The sequence below is a fragment of the Acartia tonsa genome, chromosome 6 (assembly GCF_053477335.1).
Source record: "Acartia tonsa isolate MP-2025a chromosome 6, ASM5347733v1, whole genome shotgun sequence".
NCBI classification, from domain to species: Eukaryota; Metazoa; Arthropoda; class Copepoda; order Calanoida; family Acartiidae; genus Acartia; species Acartia tonsa.
Window position 1 is genome coordinate 5,562,184 of NC_137265.1, and position 23,899 is coordinate 5,586,082.

Sequence of the window (23,899 nt, forward strand, 5' to 3'; positions counted from 1 at the left end):
TGAGAACGTGTTAATAAAACTATGGGGACCAGTGTAATTTACATTCTAATTTTCCAATCTTCCCTATGTTTTATTTAATCTATGGACTTATAACATTTGTATAGGTTCAACAGTTCAACATTTTTAAGTAATGTTAAAAGATTGATAGACAGATCACCTTTGTTCGGGATATTTTGTTTTTAAAAAAAATTACTGTGATATGGCTATTTCACATTTTTGGCTAATCTTTTAGAACATCTTTATTTATATCATTAAAGTCTATGATCATGATTGTTTATTTAAATTAATAGGAAAGCTAAAATTGTTGAAATTTAAAACAAATTTAATAATTTCAATAATCAATTATAAAACTCAAACATAGAAAATAATACAATTTGAAGGAAAAAGATTCGTTTGTCAAATCCTAAAACATTTTTTTTGACAGTTGAACATTTTTCCTTTTCTATTTAAATTCTATTTTTGTTTGTAACCGGCGAGGTATTTAGCATTTCACTTTCTGACAGAAAATTTTTTTCCTGTAAATTATTGACAAATAAGGCAGCCATTGACAATTTAGAGACATTTGAATACTTAGAATTGCTCTCAAATTCTTTTCTCACATTGTTTTGGGTCTTTCAATTGTAGCCAGGGATCTAAAGGGATAAGACAATGACAGTAAATTGATATACACACACAATGATGATACACAAAATTTCCCCTTTTGTAGATTAAAGTTAGTGGTTGAAACGTTTAAGCGCCCAACTTAAGAATCAACCAATCAAATTTCAATAAGGTCCCCAAAGTTGCTAGGCAACAAATAAGACAGAGTTATTATAGGAATTTGGGTACCAGTGAAATAAACAGCCCAATATCCCCTCCCTCTCTGAAATGTAGCGCAGATACTATTTAAATGTTAATTGATTTGTGTCTGCATGATGTGGCGTAGCTTATCTGGAACGGATAGCCACCTGTTCTGGGTGTAACAAAGCAGGGAGGGAGGGGACATTGGGCTGTTTATTGCACTAGTCCCCAAAGTTTTATATTATTCTTATTCGTTTGCTTCACAATTAAGGATTTTTATTGAATTTTGATTGGTTAGTTCATGTGAATCATCATTGGGGATGTACATCAATTTATCGTTCATTGTCTCATCCTTTTGCATAATAATTGTATAAAAAAGTAAGGTTTTTTTATCTGTAGCTTAAGGCTTCTTTAAGTACTGAAAAAATTGATTAAAGATCTACTTAAGTCCAGTAATAGTTTAAGCTATGCTTTTATTTTTAAACATAAAACTCTTAGATGCTAGGGTTGCAGCCGCCAGAACACAAATTATGTTATATTAAATTGATCATGTCTTAAATAAAATAATTAGTATAAAAGCTCTTTTAATGAATTAATTTATTGCATTATATTATTACTAGCGTCTTCGCCCCTAGCCTCTAGGGGCTTTTTTTCCCCCAAGAGGTATAATTACATCTCTTATTACCTGGAGATGCCCCCACTCCACCACTTAAAAAAAATTGGTGGGGTGATTTTTTTTTTTTTTTGGGGGGGGGGGGGTTGTTGGTGTCCCACTCCCCCAAAAAATAGCCTGAAACCACTACAGAAGAGTAGAATCCGATCGGTTCAGTGGTTACTGAGATCTTAAGGGACAGACATCATTCTACTTTGTATTGCGTGTGTGTCTTTAAGTGCACAGGTAAAAGATGTATGCGTATGGAAATACGAACATACTATAGCTACAGAGTAGCAGAGCTGTGAATAAAACAAAATCTATTTGGAATTTTAAAAAAAATATGTTGATTATTTTATTTTTGTATTATATAAATCTAAAACTTATTTTAAGACAAAATTCTAAAAGACTTTTGCAATGTTTGTTTAAAAACTTTAAATAAACAAAAATAAGACATGAACATTTCAAAGGAGGAAATTGGACTTTTCAAACGTCATTTTTTTGCAAAGAGTTTTTGCCAAATGAATCGCTGCATAATCATAAACATACAGGTATAATATATACTTAAATTGCTTAAATTGAAAATACATTTTAAACTTTTTCAGTTTTCTATAAAATCATATTCAAGCTTGCAAAAGTGGCGCAGCAATATTAAGCACACAACTTATCCTTCTACCTTCTATAGAAGGTAGCTTCTCATAGGTCACGGGAAGGTTTATGACAATTTGGGGATGCCAACCCCTCTCCCCCCCCCCCCCAAAAAAAAAATAGGGGGAAGGGCTTGTAATTTTTCTTTGACACTAAAATGAGTGCCCCTAGAGGCCTCTAGGGTCATAGTATCTTGCTTAATACAAGCTTTGTATAAAAGAACTGCAAAGATTAATTTTTAAATAGTTTACACTTTTTAATAAATTGCAATACTTTAGTAAAAAAAAGCAGTTTAAGCAAATAATTGACAGCTGTCGATCTTTTTTAAATTTATCTTTATTTTATTAAAAATAAGTTAGAGAGAAGCTGTGATTTAAAAAGTGTTACATTGATTTTATAAAAACGTACTTTTTGAAAGAATAACTCCAATGTTAAAATTGTAATTTGATAAATCAAATTAAGCTACGGCACACTTCAGTTTTCAGCATGGCTAACATATATATATTATGTATGTCTGTCATTGAACAACAGGGAGGGAGGAGACATTGGGCTGTTTATTACACTGGTCTCCAAAGTTTTATAATAACGTTTTCTTATTTGTTGGGATTTTTATTGAGTTTAAATTGGTTGGTTTGTTAAGTTGAATGTCCTAACGTATTAACCACTAATTGTAAACAGAAATTTTGTGTATCCTCATTGGGGATGATTATAAATTTATCGGCCATTGTCTTATGCCTTTAGATCCCTGGTTGAATCACCACTGTGACATTTAAATAACCGTTATTCTGATAATTGTATTGTGACTACAATCTTAAGCTTATATCATAAGGGCCACAAAAATTGACTGAGAACTAAAGTTTTGATACTTCAGTTTTCAGCACGGCTACCCGATATACTTAGTATGTCTGTCTTGAATCAGTCATCAATATTGCTATTCTGATAATGTTAATGCGAATAAAATCTTAAGCTTATATCACAGGGATCTAAAGAGATAAGACAATGGCCGATATATTGATGTACATTCCTAATGATGATACACAAAACTACCCCTTCTGTAGATTAAAAATATAGGTTAAAAAGTTTGAAAACTCAACTTAAGAGAAAGCTAATCAATATTTAATAAACGTCACCAAAGTAGTGAAGCCAACGGATAAGAAAAAGGTTATTTAAACTTTGGGGACTAGTGTGATACAGTCCCCAAAGTTTTTTTTTTAATAATAACGTTTCCTTATTCGTTGGAAAAGTTATGTCATAAAGAGAAAAAAAGCAACAGCGTGATTAGTAAAATTTAAAGCATTTTCCGCCAGAAATTGTTTAGTAAATAACTCTACACAAGATAAGAAAGTTTTGTTTGATAAATTGTTTTCTGTCCACAGCAATTACACATTTCAGTCAGGGAGGGAGAGGACATTGAGCTGTTAATTACACTAGTCCCCAAAGTTTTATAATAACATTTTCATACAGTTTGCTTAAAAACTTTAGGGATTTTTATGAAATTTTGATTGTTTGGTTCATAAAGGTAAGGGTTCAAACGTTTCAACCACAATTGTATTCTCCTGAAGAGGTAAATTTGTGTACCATCATTGGGGATGTACACCAATCTATTGGCCATTGTTTTATCCCTTTCGATCTATAAGCAATTATACACATTTCAGAAATTGACTGACTAGATCTGACATGTAAACTCTGTAAACTCTTTTCTGCTTTTCAGAATACTTTTCAGGGGATTTTGGACTGTAACACTGGTAACCTTAGTTACACTTTTTTTATTGCTGGAAAACATTGGAGGTAAAGTTTCTACTACTATCTAAAACATTGATAATTTAAACCCAGGGGTAAAAAAGATCTTCAAAAAGAAAAAAATTAAGAAAAAATGCCTACTAAATTTACGAAAAAGAACAAAATTTCTGGGCAACCTAAAGAAGCTCTATAACCTCTCCAGCATATGAGTTTTTAAAGAGAATTAATATTTTGTAGACTTGAAGCGAAGACTTGAAGCGAAAAATTCCTTACCACATCCCACAGTTAGGGTTGTGAAGTGATTTCAGCTTAATTGAGCGAAAACAGATAAAATAAAATTAAGTACTGTATTTAAAACTAGAGGCTTCGTCCCTAGAGGCCTCTAGGGATCCCTGAGGAGGTGGGACTCGACAACCCCACTTTCAATTGTAGTTTTAAAAAGAAAAGTTAGATTTTTTTATTGGGGCAAATTCGCATGGGAGTGTTGCGGTACCCTTCTTCAAAATAGTTTTAAACCTTCATAGGAGAAGTTACATCGTAGAGGAGAACCATATCGGTTCAGTGGTTAGCGAGTTTCTTCTGTAAACACACACAGACAGAGATCCTTTTACTTTATTATAAGGAAAAACATGTTTCATATATCTAAAAAAATCTTTAAAATATTAGATTTTATGGAGTTGCTATTATAAATACTGGTGTAAATTAGGTCATAGTATTAAAGCAAGTGTTTTTTTTTTCTTGGATGGGGGGATACTACCCGTTTTACCCTTGGTAGTTAAAAGAACGGATTAACCAAATAATTAGGCCAAACATTATTTCTAAAAAAATTACATTCTAAAGAACAACAACTGTACTTAACATTTTTGTATTTTTTGACCTTGATTTTTTCTTGCATTTTTATGTAAATTTTATAATCGAGTAAAACCTTTATGTAAAGAAATGTTTAATTCTGGTATTTCCGTTTAAAATTTTAAATTCTTTAAAATGTATTATGATCAGAGATAAAACAATGGAAGATAAATCAGAAGAAAATTTAGTTTTTAAAATCTGCATTTGCAAGTAGTTAATAAATATTATGTGGAAAAAACGGTTGTAGATTATTTAGATTATATCTTCTCCATCCTTGTTAATTTAAGAAATTTAATATATCAAATATCCTTGATAGTTTACTTTGACTTATTATATTTCTTAAACAAGGATTAATATGTCCATTGTGTTGGCTAAGTGAAAAGATAAAAAAAGATATTAAAATTTCTTAAACCCAAAAATAAACAAAAAGATACCAATATTTCTTTCGCATAAATTCAATAATAGTTAATATAGACGGATTTCCGCGGATATAGAATGTACAATTATGAGATTAAAACTAGTTTTTTTTTAGCCCCGAGGTGCCGAAACTGGTTTTAATCTTATGATTGTACATTTTTATATTCGTAGAAAGCTAGATATAATACGATGCTAGACATAGTTTTTTAGTATGGATGAGAACCGGTTCCTATCCACCGGATTCGAATGAATACGAGAATAGTTATTTATCGCATCGTATTAAAGACAATTTTCAGCGGATATCAATATGACAAAAATAATAAAAAACCAATAAGGTCAGGGCTAACAAAATTGATATTATTAATTCATGGCTTATATTTTAGTGTTCTTGGAAAATTGTCGTTATGATTATATACATGATTTTTCAGTCTGGCTGAGTACCGGCACTAATCTAGCGGATATTGATTGGTTTTCAAATCATACAGGAAATATGAATATTAGTTATATATTAATTAATTTTAAATTAATAAGGTTTAGATTTAGAAATTGACGATTTTTATTAAATCAGAATTTATTTTTCAGAATGAGAATGAAAAATTTTGCAGTTAAATTGAGAATGCGGATTTGTAACAGATAAAAGTGGAAGAAGTTTTTGAAAAAATGAACAACTCAATACCATATTATCAGGTGATGATATTTTTATTAACAACTAGCGGCTACGCCCCTAGAGGACTCTAGGGGCACTTTAGTTAGCCGTGGGGGAAAAACCAACATTACACTTTTATTATTAGTTGTAAAAAAGTTTGTCGGTTAGTCCATTGTTTCAAGGGGCGAATTCTCTTTGTAGGATGTAGCTTCCCTCCCCTACAAAAGTTATTAACAAACATTCACTGGATATATGAGATGCTTTAATGTAAAGGAGATCCACATCGGTTTTTGATATCCTTTTCTACACACCACAGATATACACAAAAACATAAACAACACAAGAAAAATCACTGTTACTTAAACAAAACTTTTGTTTAGCGTGCAACTAGGAAATGAAGGGGGCTGTATTGACAACTCCCCTTGGAGGAGATATAACTCCCACAACAACCTTGTGTACTTCTATGCTAATGACTTATGATTTAGATGCGAATAGTGGAAGAAAATTCCAACCATCCATCCCAAGTTTTCTACACAAGATCATATCAGCCTGAAATCATTGATGACCGTCACGATGACCTTCAGTACGATGACATGCTTGATGACACTGACTATGGGATGGTAGATGATGACCTTGGTGACTCGCTGATAGATGATCTTGACGACGTTGTGGTGGATCAGAATGGGACGGCGCCGGTTAATGGCACTCTCTCCGATGGAGATTGGTACAAGGTAGATTAACTTTAATTATGGCGCAGCCACTTTTTAAATGTCCTTATGTCCATATGAAAAAATGGAATGTTATGATTTTAAAGATATAAATTGTAAATTGCTTGGATTCTAAAGGAATTTTAGTAAAAATAGATTGATAGATGGGTAGTTTGATATTGATTCAAAATTTTCAAGGATGTTTTTATAGTCCAGGGATCTTAAGGGATAAGACTGTGAATTAAAGATGAACAAAGTTGTTCCTTCTATTAGTGAAATAATTGGTTAAAGGAAACCTATGCATCTTATTTTTGTCGTCACAGAAAAAAAATCAAAATGAATTGACATTTTTAAATTTCTTCGTCTTTATCATTTGTATAGTTATGCTTTGATTCGTTCATTTTATCCATTGTATTAATGAATAAATTGGGATTAATCAGAAAATGAATATTGAATATAATCAGAATTGTATTTTTTTATGTTTGTGTTTGCCCAAAATATAGCGTAGAAATGTGCAGTATATAATACCAGAAACCAGGGTTTTAGGGTTTTAGGGATATGACAATAGCCAATAAATTGATATAAATCCCCAATGATGGTACACAAAATTACCCCATCCTATTTATAATTAGTGGTTGAAACGTTTGAACACACAACTTAATTTGATACCTATCAAAATTTTTATAAAAGTTCCCACAGTTGTTAAGTCAACGAATAAGAAAACGTTGTTATAAAACTTTAGGGACTAGTGTAATAAACAGCCCATTGTCCCCCCCTCTCTCTCTCTGTGTAATACCAGTAAGGCTTCTATCTAATGGTGTGAATTTATTTCCGCAAATTTTTACATCCACACTTACCAAAAAAAGTGGTGAACTTTATTATAAGAGCTAATGAAGGAGAAGGGTCAATTTGTTCCGTTGTGATAGTATGCAGTTCTGGCCATTTTATCAGTGAGAGATAGGGGACAATGGGCTGTTTATTACACTCATCCCCAAAGTTTTATTATAATGTTTTCTTATTTGTAGGCTTAATAACTTTAGGGACTTTGACTCAGTGAATTTTGATTGGTTGTTTCATTAAGTTGAGCGTTTAAACGTTTCAACCCCTATTTGTCATGTACATAAGGGGTAATTTTGTTTGTCATCATTTGGGATGTACATCAATTTACAGACCATTGACTTATCCCTGGATGATGTGATACATGAGCGGAAATGAATGCACACCCAACCTAATACTTTGTATTTATTCCAGTGCATGCTAAATGTAACTGATAACAGATTACTTAAATGAATATATATTGCTAGCGGCCTCGCCCCTAGTGGCATCTTGGGACAGATAAAGGCAGGAAGGGAGAGGAGGGACAGTCCACCCCTCCCCTATTTTCAATATTAGTTTTAAAAAGAAAAAGTTTTTCTTTTGGAGGGGAGGTCATTTTCTATTTGGAGAGTGATGGTTCCCTCCCCTTTCCAAGACCCACAAGAAGCTACATTGTAGAGGAGAACCATATCGGTTCAGCGGTTAGCGAGATTCTTCGTTATAAAACTACGGCATTATATTCTAAATTAATATACGATGAAAAATTAAATTGATGTATAACAAAAACACTAAACATACTTCATCCTTTTGCCATTTTAAAGTTTAATTATTTGGAAAAATAAAGTAGTAGGTATCATTTTTTGAAAACTGTTTTAGATGTACAAAACGACCATCTTTATTCGAAAAGCATTATACCCTTACAAAAATATGTTCTATATGTTACATCCTTGTGTTACAATAAGTTTTTATAATGTTCAGAAGACAATAAAGAAACATTTGCACCCATAAAATAGATCAACTGAAAATTGATTGCCCATTTGTTCCCTAATTTCCGAAGTTATACAACAGATAACCCAACTATTGCAAAAGCTATTTTCAGCTACTCCGGTCAAAGGGGAAAGCGATATAATGTATAAACGATTTATACAATATATTATATTCAAAATATTAATTTTTCAAATTTTTTTTTGAGGTTTGAAGCTTTTTTAACTAGTAGTAAATATTGAGATAGGATGAGGGTGCTGCTATGTACACAATCGGAAACTAAGATTCAGCTGACCATAAAATAGTTTGTTTCCATAAATGTAATTCTACATTTTTTCTGGAGCAAAAATGGTATTTACTACATTTTTTATAAAAATTTTGTATAAAAAAATATAGCACATATTTTTGGTAGTGCTGCTCTTCTTTTATCAACTCGTGTGCGTTCTGTCCGTTATTCCGATAACGTCAACAAAATTAAAAATTACAGAAACTTTCGGATAGTGGAAAGAAAACGAAGTAGCGGTTTTCGTCGTATTTTCTTAGTAGCTTTTCTGCGGGGTAATAACCTTACTTAACCTAAAATAACCTATCAAAAGCTACAGTGAAAATAAAATCTGTACTTTGTTTTCTTTCCATGATCCAAACTTTCTTGTTTATCTCAAGAAATAAAAATTTTAGAAAAGTCCGAAATTGATTTAAATTATGAGTTATAATTTCATTGTGGTTTTTAATTATTATTCTTTAATAGATATAATTGTCTCCTTTTTATTTATAAAGTATATAAAGTAACTTATTATTTCGTGCCATGGAATTTTAAATTTCATGATTATTCTTTTTATTTAAACTGAAATTGTATAAAGGAAATTACAGTACGCTCATTATATCCTTTAAATAAAGTAACAGGATGTCTTTTTGTCTGTTTGTTTCTACTGAAGGATCTTGCTAACCGCTGAACTGTAAGGGTTTTCCTTTGAGGGTAGTCCTGGAACAGGTTATAACTCTTTTGAGGGAGGGTACCACCACCATCCCAAAAGAAATCGCCACTAAAAAAATTATCCCTTTCAATTTCTTTAAAACTAAAATTAAAAATGCGGGAGGGGTGGTCGAACCCACACCCCCCAAAAAATATTCCTCCAACATTTTTTTACTTTTTCTTTTTAAATCTAAAATCCAACTCCCCTCTTCTCAAGTGCCTCTAGGGTCATAGCTTTAACTATTGGAATATTAAAAACTACAACATTTAAGTAATGAACTATTGTAAGGAAAGTATAGATAATGATATACTCACTATAATATTTAAGTATTAAACTATTGTAAGGAAAGTATATCTAATGGTATACTATCTATAATATTTAAGTGTTTAACTATTGTAAGGAAATTATAGCCAATGATATACTATCTATAATATTTAAGTATTAAACTATTGTAAGGAAAGTATAGCCAATGATATACTATCTATAATATTTAAGTGTTTAACTATTGTAAGGAAATTATAGCCAATGATATACTATCTATAATATTTAAGTATTAAACTATTGTAAGGAAAGTGAAGCTAATGGTATTCTATCTATAATATTTAAGTATTGAAATATTGTAAGGAAAGTATAGCTAATGGTATATATCAGATGTAGACTAGTATAAGGTCAATTAATTACTCCATATCTGTTAATCTTTTCTGATACGCCAGTTCTTAAACAATATTTGTAGTTTTCTAACACATCCATACTAAAATCTATAAAAAGAAATATTACAAAATGCTTAATAAAATTTTCAATATTCTCTATTTGTATTTCTCTGTATTGCAATTCTAAAATGCAATTTAAATCTGTTTAGTAAAAATAGATACAAATTTATTTGTTTTTTTTTAAAGTGTAGCATCTCAACAATAAAAGTATTACTGTACGTTTGTCCCACTGCACTGTCTGATTTGACTGTAAGTCTTGTGTTTCATTTACAACAAAAAATATTACAAAAATCAGATGTATAGGTTAATTATATTATACGAATCAAAATAGTCAAAATATTAATAATCAGCATATTTCAAATGGATGTAGGGATTTTCTGGTAACGGTTTTAGAGTTGTTACGCTTTCTAAATCATACATTATTGTCATAGGACTCATCATACAAAGTTTGAAATCGATAGGCCAGTTAACATGTTTAAATTAACTGAAATACATTACCGACAGACGGGCGTACGGACGGACGGACTGATGCAATATTAGTGAAAAGCCTCTAAAAATCCTTAATGTGACTGTGCAACACCTAAAATGTTGGTTGTTGTTGCTGCGCTACTTTTGTCTTTATAAGATTTTAAGATTGGTTCTCTAATCAGGGATCTAAAGGGATAAGACAAGAGCCGATTAATTGAAGTGCATCCTTAATGATAATACTCACAATTCATTCTTTAGATTAAAATTAGTGGTTGAAACATTAGGACACTAACTTAATGAACCAACCAATCAAAATTAATTTAAAGTTCCCAAAGTTGTTAAGCCAAGAATACGTTATTATAAAACTTTTGAGACTAGTGTAATAAACAGACCAATGTTCCCTTCCTCCCAGTTCTCTGATAGATTAAGAGTTTACCTCCCAAACAAAAACACTATTTCATGTGGATGTGCGTTTGTTTTATAGTTGTTTTTAATCAATAAAAAAAGTACGATAATGACCATTCATAAATACGAAGTGATAAAAAACTTCACTAAAAAATCAAGTATTTTTAGTAATTATAACAAAGTCTATTAAATCTATAGAGAGTACCTTTATTCTATAGAGCTGTTAGATATTGTTTTATTTGTAACTAGCGGCTTCGCCCCTAGCCTCTAGGGGCTTTGCCCCTAGAGGTGATAAAAAAATTAAGGTGAAATTCGTTAAAGGACCAAGGAAATCTTCAGAAAAAAAAATAATAAAAAAAAAATGGGGGGGGGATTTTTTTGTTTTTTGGGGGTTGGGGGTGTCCCACCCCCCAAGAAAATAGCTTAAAACCACCACAGGACCAATAGGTATATACCCTGAAGAGTAGAATCCGATCGGTTCAGTGGTTACCGAGATCTTAAGGGACAGACAGACGGACAGACAGACACCGTTCTACTTTGTATTATAGATAATAATTGACAATCTATATATACTAAAAACTGCACCTCTTGCATCTAGGGTCCCTATATGAAATAGCTTAAAACCATCCCAAGACCTATGTTATGCTTCTCTTAAATGGATAAGTCATCCGGTTATGAAGAACATAACGAAGAAACAAACAAAAAACATACATATATACTTTTTTATTATTAGTGATCCTTGCTTTAGGTCATTGGAATAGGTTTATTCTTGTTAATAAGAAACTCATCATGAATTAGCAAAATTTGGATTCCCACGTTTTAATTGTAACAAAGATGAATATTAATATCTATGTGTATAATAAGATCTATTAATCGGCTAATTAAGTTTTGCATGCGATTTATAAGGTATTAATTTCCATAAATTGCTACAAAAGGCTTGTTAAGATGCATTCATTGAAACTCAATATTGATTTTTAGAAATACATTTTCCTCTTCTCTAAACACTAGAATAAAAATAGATTGTTGAAGAGAGAGAGAGAGAGAGAGAGAGAGAGAGAGAGAGAGAGAGAGAGAGAGAGAGAGAGAGAGAGAGAAGAGAGAAAGAGAGAGAAAGAGAGATAAATCAAATCGATAAATCCATTATTATTTAGGGGGTGGGGTTGTAAGGCATATTAATAAGCCCAGTATTTATATTACACAAAAAATTCCATGTCTACTTGAGTATTACAGATGATCTAGCGGACCAAGTTAGTTATATATTAGAAACCCATTGCTTTAAGGAATCTTCCAAAAATATTTTTAAAAATCACAATTCTTCTTATTGTATTTTACGGACTGACGCATGAAAATAGAGACATACATAATAGAGAAGCTTCACTCTTTGAAATGATAATTGTTAAACGGACTAAACCTTTAGTATTTTTAACTCCATTGATTTTTATTTTGACCTAAGCTTGTGTTAAATCTAATGATGAAGCCTAAAAATTCCTAAAATACCGAGTAATTGATGATTTTTAAAAGTAAATCTTTGGTAATCTTCACATTTAACGGGATATCACATCTTCAGAAAAACTTTATTCTCCTAAACTTTTGTGAATTTGCAGTAATGTTTTTATGCAGGGATCTTAAGGGATAAGACAATGGCCGATAAATTTATATACACCCCCAATGGTGATACATAAATTAACCCTTCTGTAGATCACAATAAGTGGTTGAAATGATTGGACACTCAATTTTATGAACCAACCGATTGAAATTGAATGAAAGCCCCCAAAGTTGTTAAGCTAACGAATGAGAAATTTTGGGGTTTATGCTAATAAACATCCTAATGTCCTTTTCCATCCCTGTGGGTAGAAAATAGTTTTCCCTGGTTGCCAAATTCCCTTCATCCCCGAAAAGATTAATTTGAGTAATCATGTAAGTTAGTACCAAAATCTTTTGTCTAAAGTTTACATATTTTGTTGAAATGTTGTTTCAAAACTTTCAAATTTTTATGGAGTTGCTTGCGTTTGGCCATTTTTAAAAGTTTAGTCACAAGCCACTACAATTTAAGAAACGAGCAACTAACCCTCCCGAAAAATAGTTATAAACCTTCCCAGGACCTATGAGAAGCTACCCTGTAAAGGAGAACAATATCAGTACAGCGGTTAGCGAGATCCTTCGGTACAAAAAGAAACACAAAAATCCTGTTCCTTTATTATAGGGATAGGCAATAAAGTACAAGAAAGATTGTCCCTACCTTATTATCCTAGCATTTATATGCTGCAGTGTTGAAATACCTAGTTCTTACCCTAACCCACAATTACATAGTATTTAACACCCCCTTTTAGTTCTCAGAAATTTCTAATTTTTCTTATAAATACTTGAAAGAGACAGTCTTTTGTGGGTGTTTTTAAAAGAAAATAGATGTACAAATTTCATGAATAAAGTAACACATCATGTTGATGATACACAAAATTTCCTCTTCTGTAGATTACAATTAGTGATTGAAACGTTTGTACACTCAACTTTATGAACCAATCGTTAAAAATTCAATAATAGTCCCCAAAGTTGTTAAGCCAATGAATAAGAAAACGTTATCATAAAACTTTGGAGACTAATGTAAAAAAAAGTCAAATGTCCCCTTCCTCCCTCCCTGGGGCTTTAAAAAAACATAGGATGGTTGATATATGGTTTGAATTGTCTTCTTAAGTAAAATATTATAAAACAAGTCAAAACATCTTAATTGTAAGACTATCCCTTCAAGTAAAATATTTGAAGTGAAGTAAATATGTATTAATTGTATGTCAGACGAAAAGTACGTTTAACTTTTAAAAATCACAATTCACAATTTAAAATTACTTCAAGTCTCAAAAATAAATTTAATTAATATATTGAGCAATAATAAACTAATTAAAAACAATATCTAAATAGACTATGTTGGTATAGATAATAGAATATATAATTACGAAAATCAGTTTTGCAAATAATATAGGTATGATTGGTCTACTTGTATCTCTAATAATGATTGTAAGAGATTAGAGAATCTTATTAATCAGTTTAACTTATAATATGGGTATGATTAGTCTACTTGTATCTCTAATAATGATAGTTAGAGATTAGGGAATCTTATTAATCAGTTTAACTTATAATATGGGTATGATTAGTCTACTTGTACCTCTAATAATGATTGTTAGAGATTAGGAAATCTCATTAATCAGTTTAACTTATAATATGGGTATGATTAGTCTACTTGTACCTCTAATAATGATTGTTAGAGATTAGGAAATCTCATTAATCAGTTTAACTTATAATATGGGTATGATTAGTCTACTTGTACCTCTAATAATGATTGTTAGAGATTAGGAAATCTCATTAATCAGTTTAACTTATAATATGGGTATGATTAGTCTATATATATCTCTAGTTATTATTGTAAGAGATTAGGGAATCTTATTAATCAGTTTAACTTATAATATAGGTAGGATTAGTCTACTTGTATCTCTAATAATGATTGTTAGATATTAGGAAATCTCATTAATCAGTTTAACTTATAATATGGGTATGATTAGTCTATTTATATCTCTAATAATGATTGTTAGAGATTAGGAAATCTTATTAATCAGTTTAACTTGTAATATGGGTATTATTAGTCTACTTGTATCTCTAATCATGATTGTTAGAGATTAGGGAATCTTATTAATCAGTTTAACTTGTAATATGGGTATGATTAGTCTATTTATATCTCTAATAATTATTGTAAGAGATTAGGATATCTTATTAATCAGTTTAACTTATAATATGGGTATGATTAGTCTATTTATATATCTAATAATGATTGTTAGAGATTAGGAAATCTTATTTATCAGTTTAACTTATAATATGGGTATGATTAGTCTACTTGTATCTCTAATAATGATTGTTAGAGATTAGGGAATCTTATAAATCAGTTTAACTTATAATATGGGTATGATTAGTCTACTTGTATCTCTAATAATGCTTGTTAGAGATTAGGGAATCTTATTAATCAGTTTAACTTATAATATGGGTATGATTAGTCTACTTGTATCTGTAATGGTGATTGTTAGAGATTAGGGAATCTTATTAATCAGTTTAACTTATAATATGGGTATGATTAGTCTACTTGTATCTCTAATGGTGATTGTTAGAGATTAGGGAATCTTATTAATCAGTTTAACTTGTAATATGGGTATGATAAGTCTACTTGTATCTCTAATAATGATTGTTAGAGATTAGGGAATCTCATTAATCAGTTTAACGTATAATATGGGTATGATTAGTCTACTTGTATCTCTAATAATGATTGTTAGAGGTTAGGGAATCTTATTAATCAGTTTAACCTATAATATGGTATGGTTAGTCTATTTATATCTCTAATAATGATTGTAAGAGATTAGGGAATCTTATTAATCAGTTTAACGTATAATATGGGTATGATTAGTCTACTTGTATCTCTAATAATGATTGTTAAAGATTAGGGAATCTTATTAATCAGTTTATTTTATAATATAGGTATGATTAGTCTACTTGTATCTCTAATAATGATTGTTAGAGATTAGGGAATCTCATTAATCAGTTTAACGTATAATATGGGTATGATTAGTCTACTTGTATCTCTAATAATGATTGTTAGAGATTAGGGAATCTTATTAATCAATTTAACTTATAATATGGGTATGATTAGTCTATTTGTAACTCTAATAATGATTGTTATAGATTAGGGAATCTCATTAATCAGTTTGACGGATGCTTTACAATATACATTTTTACACCAATTCCCTATAATACAGGCATAAGAGAAACCATAAATATGCTTTTAGTTTCAGTTTTAGAATTATAGAGAAGCTTCATTTATAAAAAAAAGTGGGGCCAAAAAGTATAGAATTTATAGGTTTTTTTATTTTCCTTTCAAAAAGTTAAACTTAAACCTATATTGCCTCTCCCTGTATGGGGTATATATAACTAACTGCCATGTAGTAATTATCCATCTAATTTCTAATTATAGGCTGAGCAGTTGACCTTCCTCGGGATATTGTTGAGTGTGATAGTGGTCGGTAATTCTATGGTCCTGGGAGCCCTCTTATCATCCAAGGCCAGAAAGTCGAGAATGAACTTTTTTATCATGCATTTAGCTGCCGCAGGTACATTCTTATGTAACAGTAACAGGATGTCTGTCTGTGTGGTAGCTCCTGGAACGACATGGTTCTCTTTTACAGTAAAGTAAAAGTTCAGAAAAGTTTTGAAACTATTTTAGGGGAGAGAACCTTTACTCTCTTGAGAGAATTCCCCCCTTCCAAAAATCAGCACATTTTTAAATGTATAAATGTCATGATACATAGCATAAATACAGAATACGTACTTTCTATCTTGACTATAGAGATGCATCCTATTTGCTATAGAGCTTGATCATCTTAGTAATCGCCAATTAATTAATTATGTTCATAGGATGTAGTTACATTATTTCATTAATATCTAAAAATTAATGTTTATAATTTAACATATCAATTTTTGATAAGAACTATATTGCAGTCTGCATTGTACCTAAATGCAAAAGTAATCACCATAAACCAAAGTTTGAAATTGATAAGACAATTCTTACATGTGCCTAAATGAGCGGATGTTGTTTAGAAGATAACTGACAGCTTGGAGGATGGATTGATAGCCTGTAATACTATATTTTAAATTCAGATATCTCTGTTGGTTGGTTGTCTGGGGCAACAGATATTGTTTGGAAGATAACTGTCAGCTGGGAGGCTGGATTGATAGCCTGTAATACTATATTTTATATGCAGATCTCTCTGTTGATTTGTTGTCTGTGACTACAGATATTGTCTGGAAGATAACTGTCAGCTGGGAGGCTGGACTTATAGCCTGTAATACTATATTTTATATTCAGATCTCTCTGTTGGTTTGTTGTCTGTGACTACAGATATTGTTTGGAAGATAACTGTCAGCTAGGAGGCTGGGCTTATAGCCTGTAATACTATATTTTATATTAAGATCTTTCTGTTGGTTTGTTGTCTGTGACTACAGATATTGTTTGGAAGATAACTGTCAGCTGGGAGGCTGGGCTTATAGCCTGTAATACTATATTTTATATTAAGATCTTTCTGTTGGTTTGTTGTCTGTGACTACAGATATTGTTTGGAAGATAACTGTCAGCTGGGAGGCTGGACTTATAGCCTGTAAGGCAATTAGGTAAATTTGTTGTAAAGATTAATTATTGTAAAGACATAAACAATAAATATCAATGAAAAATGACATTTGGAAGTTTTGAAGGCAGAATTGAACCTGTAGGGCTATTTGGTAATTGTAATAGATATTCTAATATACATTTTTGCAATGCATTGGTTTTACAGATTTTCGTTTATACCAAGCATTTTAAAATAACCTTCCAAGTCTTTTTCTCCAAAAATCAGAATGCTTTTTTAAAGATTCCAAACCAAAAGTGTTCAAATAACCATGAAACAACAATTCTCGCAAAATCATAACAATTAATATTTTTATTTAGATTTGTGCAATGTATAGTAACATATGGATCCACATATGTGCTAGTGGCGCTCAGTATTGATAGATATGATGCCATCACTCATCCTATGAACTTTACTGGCAGTTGTAAGTAATTTCTTTGTCAGGGAGGGAGGGGACAATGGGGTGATTATTACACTAGTCAATGTAAAGTAACATATGGGTCAACATATGTGCTAGTGGCGCTCAGTATTGATAGATATGATGCCATCACTCATCCTATGAACTTTACTGGCAGTTGTAAGTATTTTTCTGTCAGTAAGGAAGGGGAAAATGGGCTCATTATTACACTTGTCCCCAAAGATTAATGATAAGGTTTACTAATTAGTTGGTTTAACAACTTTGGGGACATTTGTTGAATTTTGGTTGGTTGGTTCATTAATTTTAGTGTCTTAGCGTTTCAACCACTAATTGTAATCTACAGAAGGGGTAATTTTGCGTATCTTTAATAAGGAATGTACATTTATTTATGGGGCGTTGTCTTATTCATTTAGGTACCTGCCGTGACGTCACTGTGACGAATGACACACTTTAGTCACAAAGTAGCTACGCTACTTAAAATGCATGGATAAATATCACAGTTTGTTTTTTGTAATGTATATTTTGGTGACAATATAAGTTTTTTTATAAGAAAAAGAAAGGGATAGCTAATGTTTAAAAACAGTTTGAATTGAACACATAAAAAATTAATTTGTTATATTTATATTTCGGGAAAATAGCTTTATTAGGGTTAAGGAACCACAGAAATAAGCCCCACCTCCCTTCTTCTTTTCAAGTGGAGGCGAGAAGGTGTGCTGAAATGTACATCCCCAATGTTGATACAAAAAATTATCCCTTCTGTAGATTACAATTAGTGGTTGTAACGTATGATAAGATAAGATAAGATTTTATTTCCTCTAAGGTGCACACAATTAGGGCGAGTTACTAATAAAGGTTACAATTATTTGACTAATTGATTTCTTCCTGAAAGAGAATGCACACTAATAAGGTACTAAGTTTCTTCCTGAAAAAGACTGCAGGTAAGATAATAAATACATATTGTAGAACACATCTTTCATTGCAGTAATAAATATCCATTTGTAATTTATTAGCATATTAAGTTTCTAAAGTACATTTACTATTTATGTACCTAGCTCAGGGTTGTAGTGAACTTCTCCTTCCCCGTTCACCTACATTTTACTTTTTACTATACAATTAATATATAATTGAACACTGAGCAAGCTGAGAAACGAGTGGATGGCTTAACCCCAGCCGGGGTTGTTGAACCGCAGTTCTGCGCGGCGCTTACCAAGTCGTTTCAGAGCTTAAGAAATAGTTGTAACAATCATATTAAGTTACATAACTAAAGACATATATAAGACATATATAAAACTACTATACTAAGGTATGCTGAATATACCATCTAACAATCATTCCATTAGAATCCATACGGGGTTTCCAAAAATAAGACCAATACAATTAGGTTATCGGTGCCATGGAAGTTAGCCATGTTTTTTTTCCCGTTATAAACTGCGACCCCCACCGCCCTATCGTTCCCGGATTAAATGATTATGAGAACTGAGTATTTTAATCCCGTGGGATTTAATCCCACACTTCTTTGATACCTGCTAACTTATCTCCGAACCGACACTTTATTCCTACATCCCTGGTGGCGTCAAAATTTGCATATTTATGTTTTATGTTAGGTAAAAACTTGAGGGCTTGATGGATTTTTAGCCACATTTAAACATTGGATTGCAATAACAAGGATTACATATTCACGATGGGCGTGTGTATGTACCTAGTATGAAAAAAATGAAGAAAGATATCTGAAAAGTTAAATGAAAAGGAAGTAAAAAAGATTATGGATATTAGAGAAAAACTGACTTAAGAAGAATTTTAGTTTAAGAGTTTAGGTGGCGACGTGCATTGACAGTTTTTAATGTCGTGTGTAAGTATCTTGGGCTAGGTTAGTTATAGAGTGGCTTTGTTGACTTTGAGATGTAATTCTTATTTAAGTTTGATATTAAGATTGTGTTTTTTTGTATAATTCAATTTAAAGGAGGATGAAAACTATTATTTAGAAACACATCAGTTTACAACTATTGTTCTTCAAGTGAAGATTCTTGTATAAGGATTAATAAGACGTTAAGAAGAGAAGTTTTTTGACCATAGAGAAGTTTTTTGACTGTAGACGGTGATTTTTGAGGAGAAAGAGAGTAAGGACAGCAAGGACAAGGACGAGAATAGAGATGGCAGGTACGGCGCTCGAGCGGCTGCACACCAGAGTTCTGACCGCGGCGGCCAGTCCTTGGTGTATCTTATCTGAGCGCTTAACAAACGCTTCTTTGTTAGCAGAGTTTTATCTCTGGGAGGTTCAAATTGAGGATGAAGTTTACCTCAACTTGGCTGGGATTTATGACGAGATAAATGAGCTGCGCTCATTTATTTTTGTCAGGCAACCCCGCAGCTTGACTGGCCACCTGTCCGGGCTGTGCTCTTTGCGGAGCACACAGGTCGCCATCCTTATCGTCGAAGGAAGACTTGCTGTGTGCGTGGAAAGATGCGCTCAGACTCTTAGTGCGCGGCGTCGATCGCCCTACCTACCAGAAGTGGTTGACGCTAATGAGGATTAAATGATTAAGTGATCTGAGGAGAGACTGACCGACGATTTGGCTGAAGATTGAATGAGAAGGGTGAAAGAAAATATTAAGGAGAGAGTGAGCTAGAGGCTAAAGACTGAGTGAATGGATTAAGATTAGAATGAACACTTGTTTATGTTACCGCCTAGTTTGTAGTGATGAATATGTAAAAAGAAAAAACGAAAAAAGATGAAAAATGTATCAACCAATCATTCCTTAAACATTTTAGTTAGAATCTGCTAGAGTCACTTACCTCCCTGCTTAGTACCTATGTAAACCGCTTTAATAAATAAATAAAGAGTGCTTGAAAATTTGATTCTATGTGAAAAATTGTTTAAATAAATAATCTCTCCAATTTAATGGATTAATTAATTATGTAACAATCCTTCGTAATTGCGGTTGCAGATACCTTGCGTCTTTATGTCGTGGAATAACTTAACATCGCAATAACTCAATGACTTAATAACTTAATAACGTCAATGCTACTCTATAACTGAATGTTTCCGTGTTTAATTATAAGATTTTTTACTGGCAAAGACAGAGATAATGGTATGGCATGTTCGGATAAAGGTGGTGAAAATAAATGATAATGGAAATGATGAAAATAATGATTGATGGAAAAAGAGTCTTGGTGAGATATTAATGAATATAATGAGTATGAATATAAGTATATAATATAAAATAAGTTAAAGTTAAAAAATTGGTGTAAGTTTTTGTAAAGCACTATATATACCCACCCCCCCCTACCTACCTGGGTGAGTGATCGGATCTTACAGATCCTATTTTTAGATTTTTGAGTGTAAGGCATAGATAATTGATTATAGATATTAGAACACTTACCGTTTATGAAAAAAATATGTGTTTTTTAGATTTATAGGTACCTATGTAAAATCAATTTGGTTTAGAAAGTAGGTGAAACATTTTCTATTGAATTCTTTTTCATTTTCTATTTGTTTAATATTATTGGGGAGACTGTTAAAAATTGTGGGGAATGAATGAAGGGGTGAGTTTAGTAAAAAATTTCTATTTGCTCCATTTGCATATGCAAAATTATTTACATTTCTTGTGTTGTACCTGTGGCGATCACGAGAGATTTCCCAGGTATTATTAAAAATTTCTGGCTGTAAGCCATGTAGGTACCTATACATAAATTTACAAACATTAAATTTAATTAATAGATTAATGGGTAAAATCCCATTACTTTTAAAATATTCTGCTGTGTGTGCTCTACTAGGTAAGTTTTCTATAATTCTTACTGCTGCCTTCTGGATTTTCAAAATTGGGTTTAGAAGATAGGCTGGACAGGCTGTAAAGAGAAGGCAGCAGTATTCGACATTTGCCTTAATATAGCTGGAGTACAAAATTTTTAAGTGTTTCTTATCAAGTAAGTGGCGCATGACGCGCATAGAATAAATAATCTTTGAGATTTTTGCATGTACTTTTTTTAAGTGATAAGAAAACTTTAATTTTGTATCCAGACTAATCCCTAAGTGCTTTACAAAACCCTCATTATTATCATCTACAAGGTTTAGTTTTGTGATCTTTTCAGGGATGCTTTCACCTACGTTATTCATATCTATGTAGACATTAAATTCCGCTTTCAATTGAATTTCTTCGGGGGTAAGATTTTCTCTGGGGGAAGTAAAGACCATAACTTTGGTCTTGAGGGGATGTATTAAGAGTTCATTTGCGTTATACCAGGCGGTCAGCTTTAGGACAGTTATCTTTGCGAGTTCGATCAATTCCGCTAATGAGTTCCTTTCCAGGAAGGTTAGGGCATCATCGGCGAAAAGATTAATGAAAATTTCTGGGCTACAGTTTGCAAGATCGTTTATGAAAATTAAAAATAGTACTGGGCCAAGAACTGACCCCTGTAAAACGCCTATGATAATCTCTTCTAACGTAGATGAAAACAGCCCCTTAAAGTACACCTTTTGGCGCCTATTGTTATAATATGAGCGGAACCATTGTAACGGTAACCCCCTAATCCCTGCATTTTTTAACTTCTCAAACAATAGATTTCTTGGGATCATGTCGAAACACTTCCGTATGTCCAAAAAAATGGACATACAGGAATTGTTTCGACCTAGGCACTGAGTGATCATATTTGAGAGGTCAAGAACATTGTGGTAGGTTGAAATGTTTTTTCTGAACCCAAATTGCCTACAGTTGAAAAAGTTTTTTTCGTCCAAAAAATTTACCAAGCTATCGCATACGTACTTTTCAAGGGGTTTGCTAAAGTTATCAATCAGACTGATACCACGATGGTTATCAGTCTGACTGAGTGAACCTGATTTGTGAAGGACAATGATTTTGCTTATTTTCATGCCATCAGGGAAAATGCCAGATTGAAGGGAAAGATTATAGATGTGTGAAAGGGGGTGTGCGATAACATCCGCACAACGGGAAATTAAAAACATACTTACGTCATTAATGTCTGTGGACCTTTTGGGCCTAATGTTTCTAATTAAGTTTATTACTTTGAAGGGGTAAAGAGGTTCAAAAAAGATTGAGTCTTGGATGGGGGGGGCTAAATATTCGGCAAAGTTTTTTTCTGTTGTTGGGATCTCAGGTTTAAGGGAAGTTCCAATCTGGCTAAAATAGGAATTAAATTCGTTAGCGATAGCTTGGTCACCCTCTACTTTCCTGTCCCCGACCTCCAAGTATGAACACTCAGCACTCTTTTGATCAAATCCTAGCATATCTTTTAAACAACGCCATAATTTTTTACTGTCTCTGCCGCAATTTCTTATATTTAATCTGTAGTATTCAAGTTTTGCACGTCTTACATTTCTATTGTAAGAGTTTCTATAAGAGTTATACAACAGCTCACTTTCCCTTGTCCTTTCCCTAAGAAAATTGTCATGGAGGGTATGTTTGTGCTCTCTCATTCTCAAGAGGTTTTTTTTGACCTTTACAATGGGACACAAGGTGTTGTATAACTCAAGAAACCTCACAATAAAATTACTATAGGCAACATTGACGTCATTTTGATTAAGTACATTTGACCAATCGGTGCCGAAAAGTGCGTCATTCAGTGAATTAATGTTCTCATCGCCTAGCAATCTTTTTTCATAAGTATCAGGTTGTTTTGGTTTTTTGATAGCATTAATTCTATACGCATTTATCAGCATCAAGTGGTCACTTATTTGAGATGTTAAGACACAAGACAACATAAGATTCGGAATAAAATTACCAACGCCAAATATATCAATTAGAGTTGAAGTGTTTTTTGTGATTCTAGTGGCTTTGGTGATAGTATTCAAAATGCCGTTGAAGTTTAATGACTCTAGCAGACGCATACTTGGACTGTTGTTTTCACCAATCTTAAACAAGTCAAAATTAATGTCTCCAACAATAAAGAATGGTAGGTTGAGTGACATGATCCTATCAAGTAATTCTAGGTAAATTTCAAAGAATTCATCAAGTTCAGCACTACTTTGGTTAGGCGGTCTATAGGTGTTCAGCACCAAGAATTTAAATCCATTGAACGAACATTTAAGACAGATAGATTCACATATACGTTCCTTGAATGAGATATTGTCAAACATTCTTACTACTTTATAATGTTTTTGTACGAGCAAACCCACCCCTCCCCCCCTTTGTGATTTTCTAAGGTTGACATGCCAATTGTAGCCTTCGATATTATACACATCAAAATTTGCATTGGAATTTGCCCAGAGTTCTTGACACGCAAGAACGCTGGGCCTTATTCCTTTGCAACTAAATTTGTCTATGCACGCCACTAATTCATCAAATTTAGAGTTAATTGATTGACAGTTTAAAGAAAATAAAATTATCAGTTGTTCTCTAAAAGATTTCAATTTTGTTATTGCTTCGTTTTCGGACATATATTGACAGTTAATACCAAATTCCTCATTAAATCCATCAAAATGCTGGCCATGAACACTCAATATGATAAACCTGTTGTTAAAATGATTTATTTTTATAAAA

General features: G+C 32.1%; 1 protein-coding gene across 1 annotated transcript in view; it reads left to right on the forward strand.

Annotated features, from left to right (window-relative positions):
- The first annotated feature begins 5,666 nt into the window (after positions 1 to 5,666).
- The window catches only part of LOC145321663 (cardioacceleratory peptide receptor-like), a 66,035-nt gene continuing 47,802 nt past the window's right edge, over positions 5,667 to 23,899 (forward strand). Inside the window, exons 1-5 of the mRNA XM_080163159.1 lie at positions 5,667 to 5,773; positions 6,218 to 6,463; positions 15,802 to 15,937; positions 16,901 to 16,994; positions 17,308 to 17,411. Coding sequence (XP_080019285.1) covers positions 5,747 to 5,773; positions 6,218 to 6,463; positions 15,802 to 15,937; positions 16,901 to 16,994; positions 17,308 to 17,411 — 607 coding nt within the window. The 5' untranslated portion in view covers positions 5,667 to 5,746. The remainder of the gene's footprint in view (positions 5,774 to 6,217; positions 6,464 to 15,801; positions 15,938 to 16,900; positions 16,995 to 17,307; positions 17,412 to 23,899) is intronic.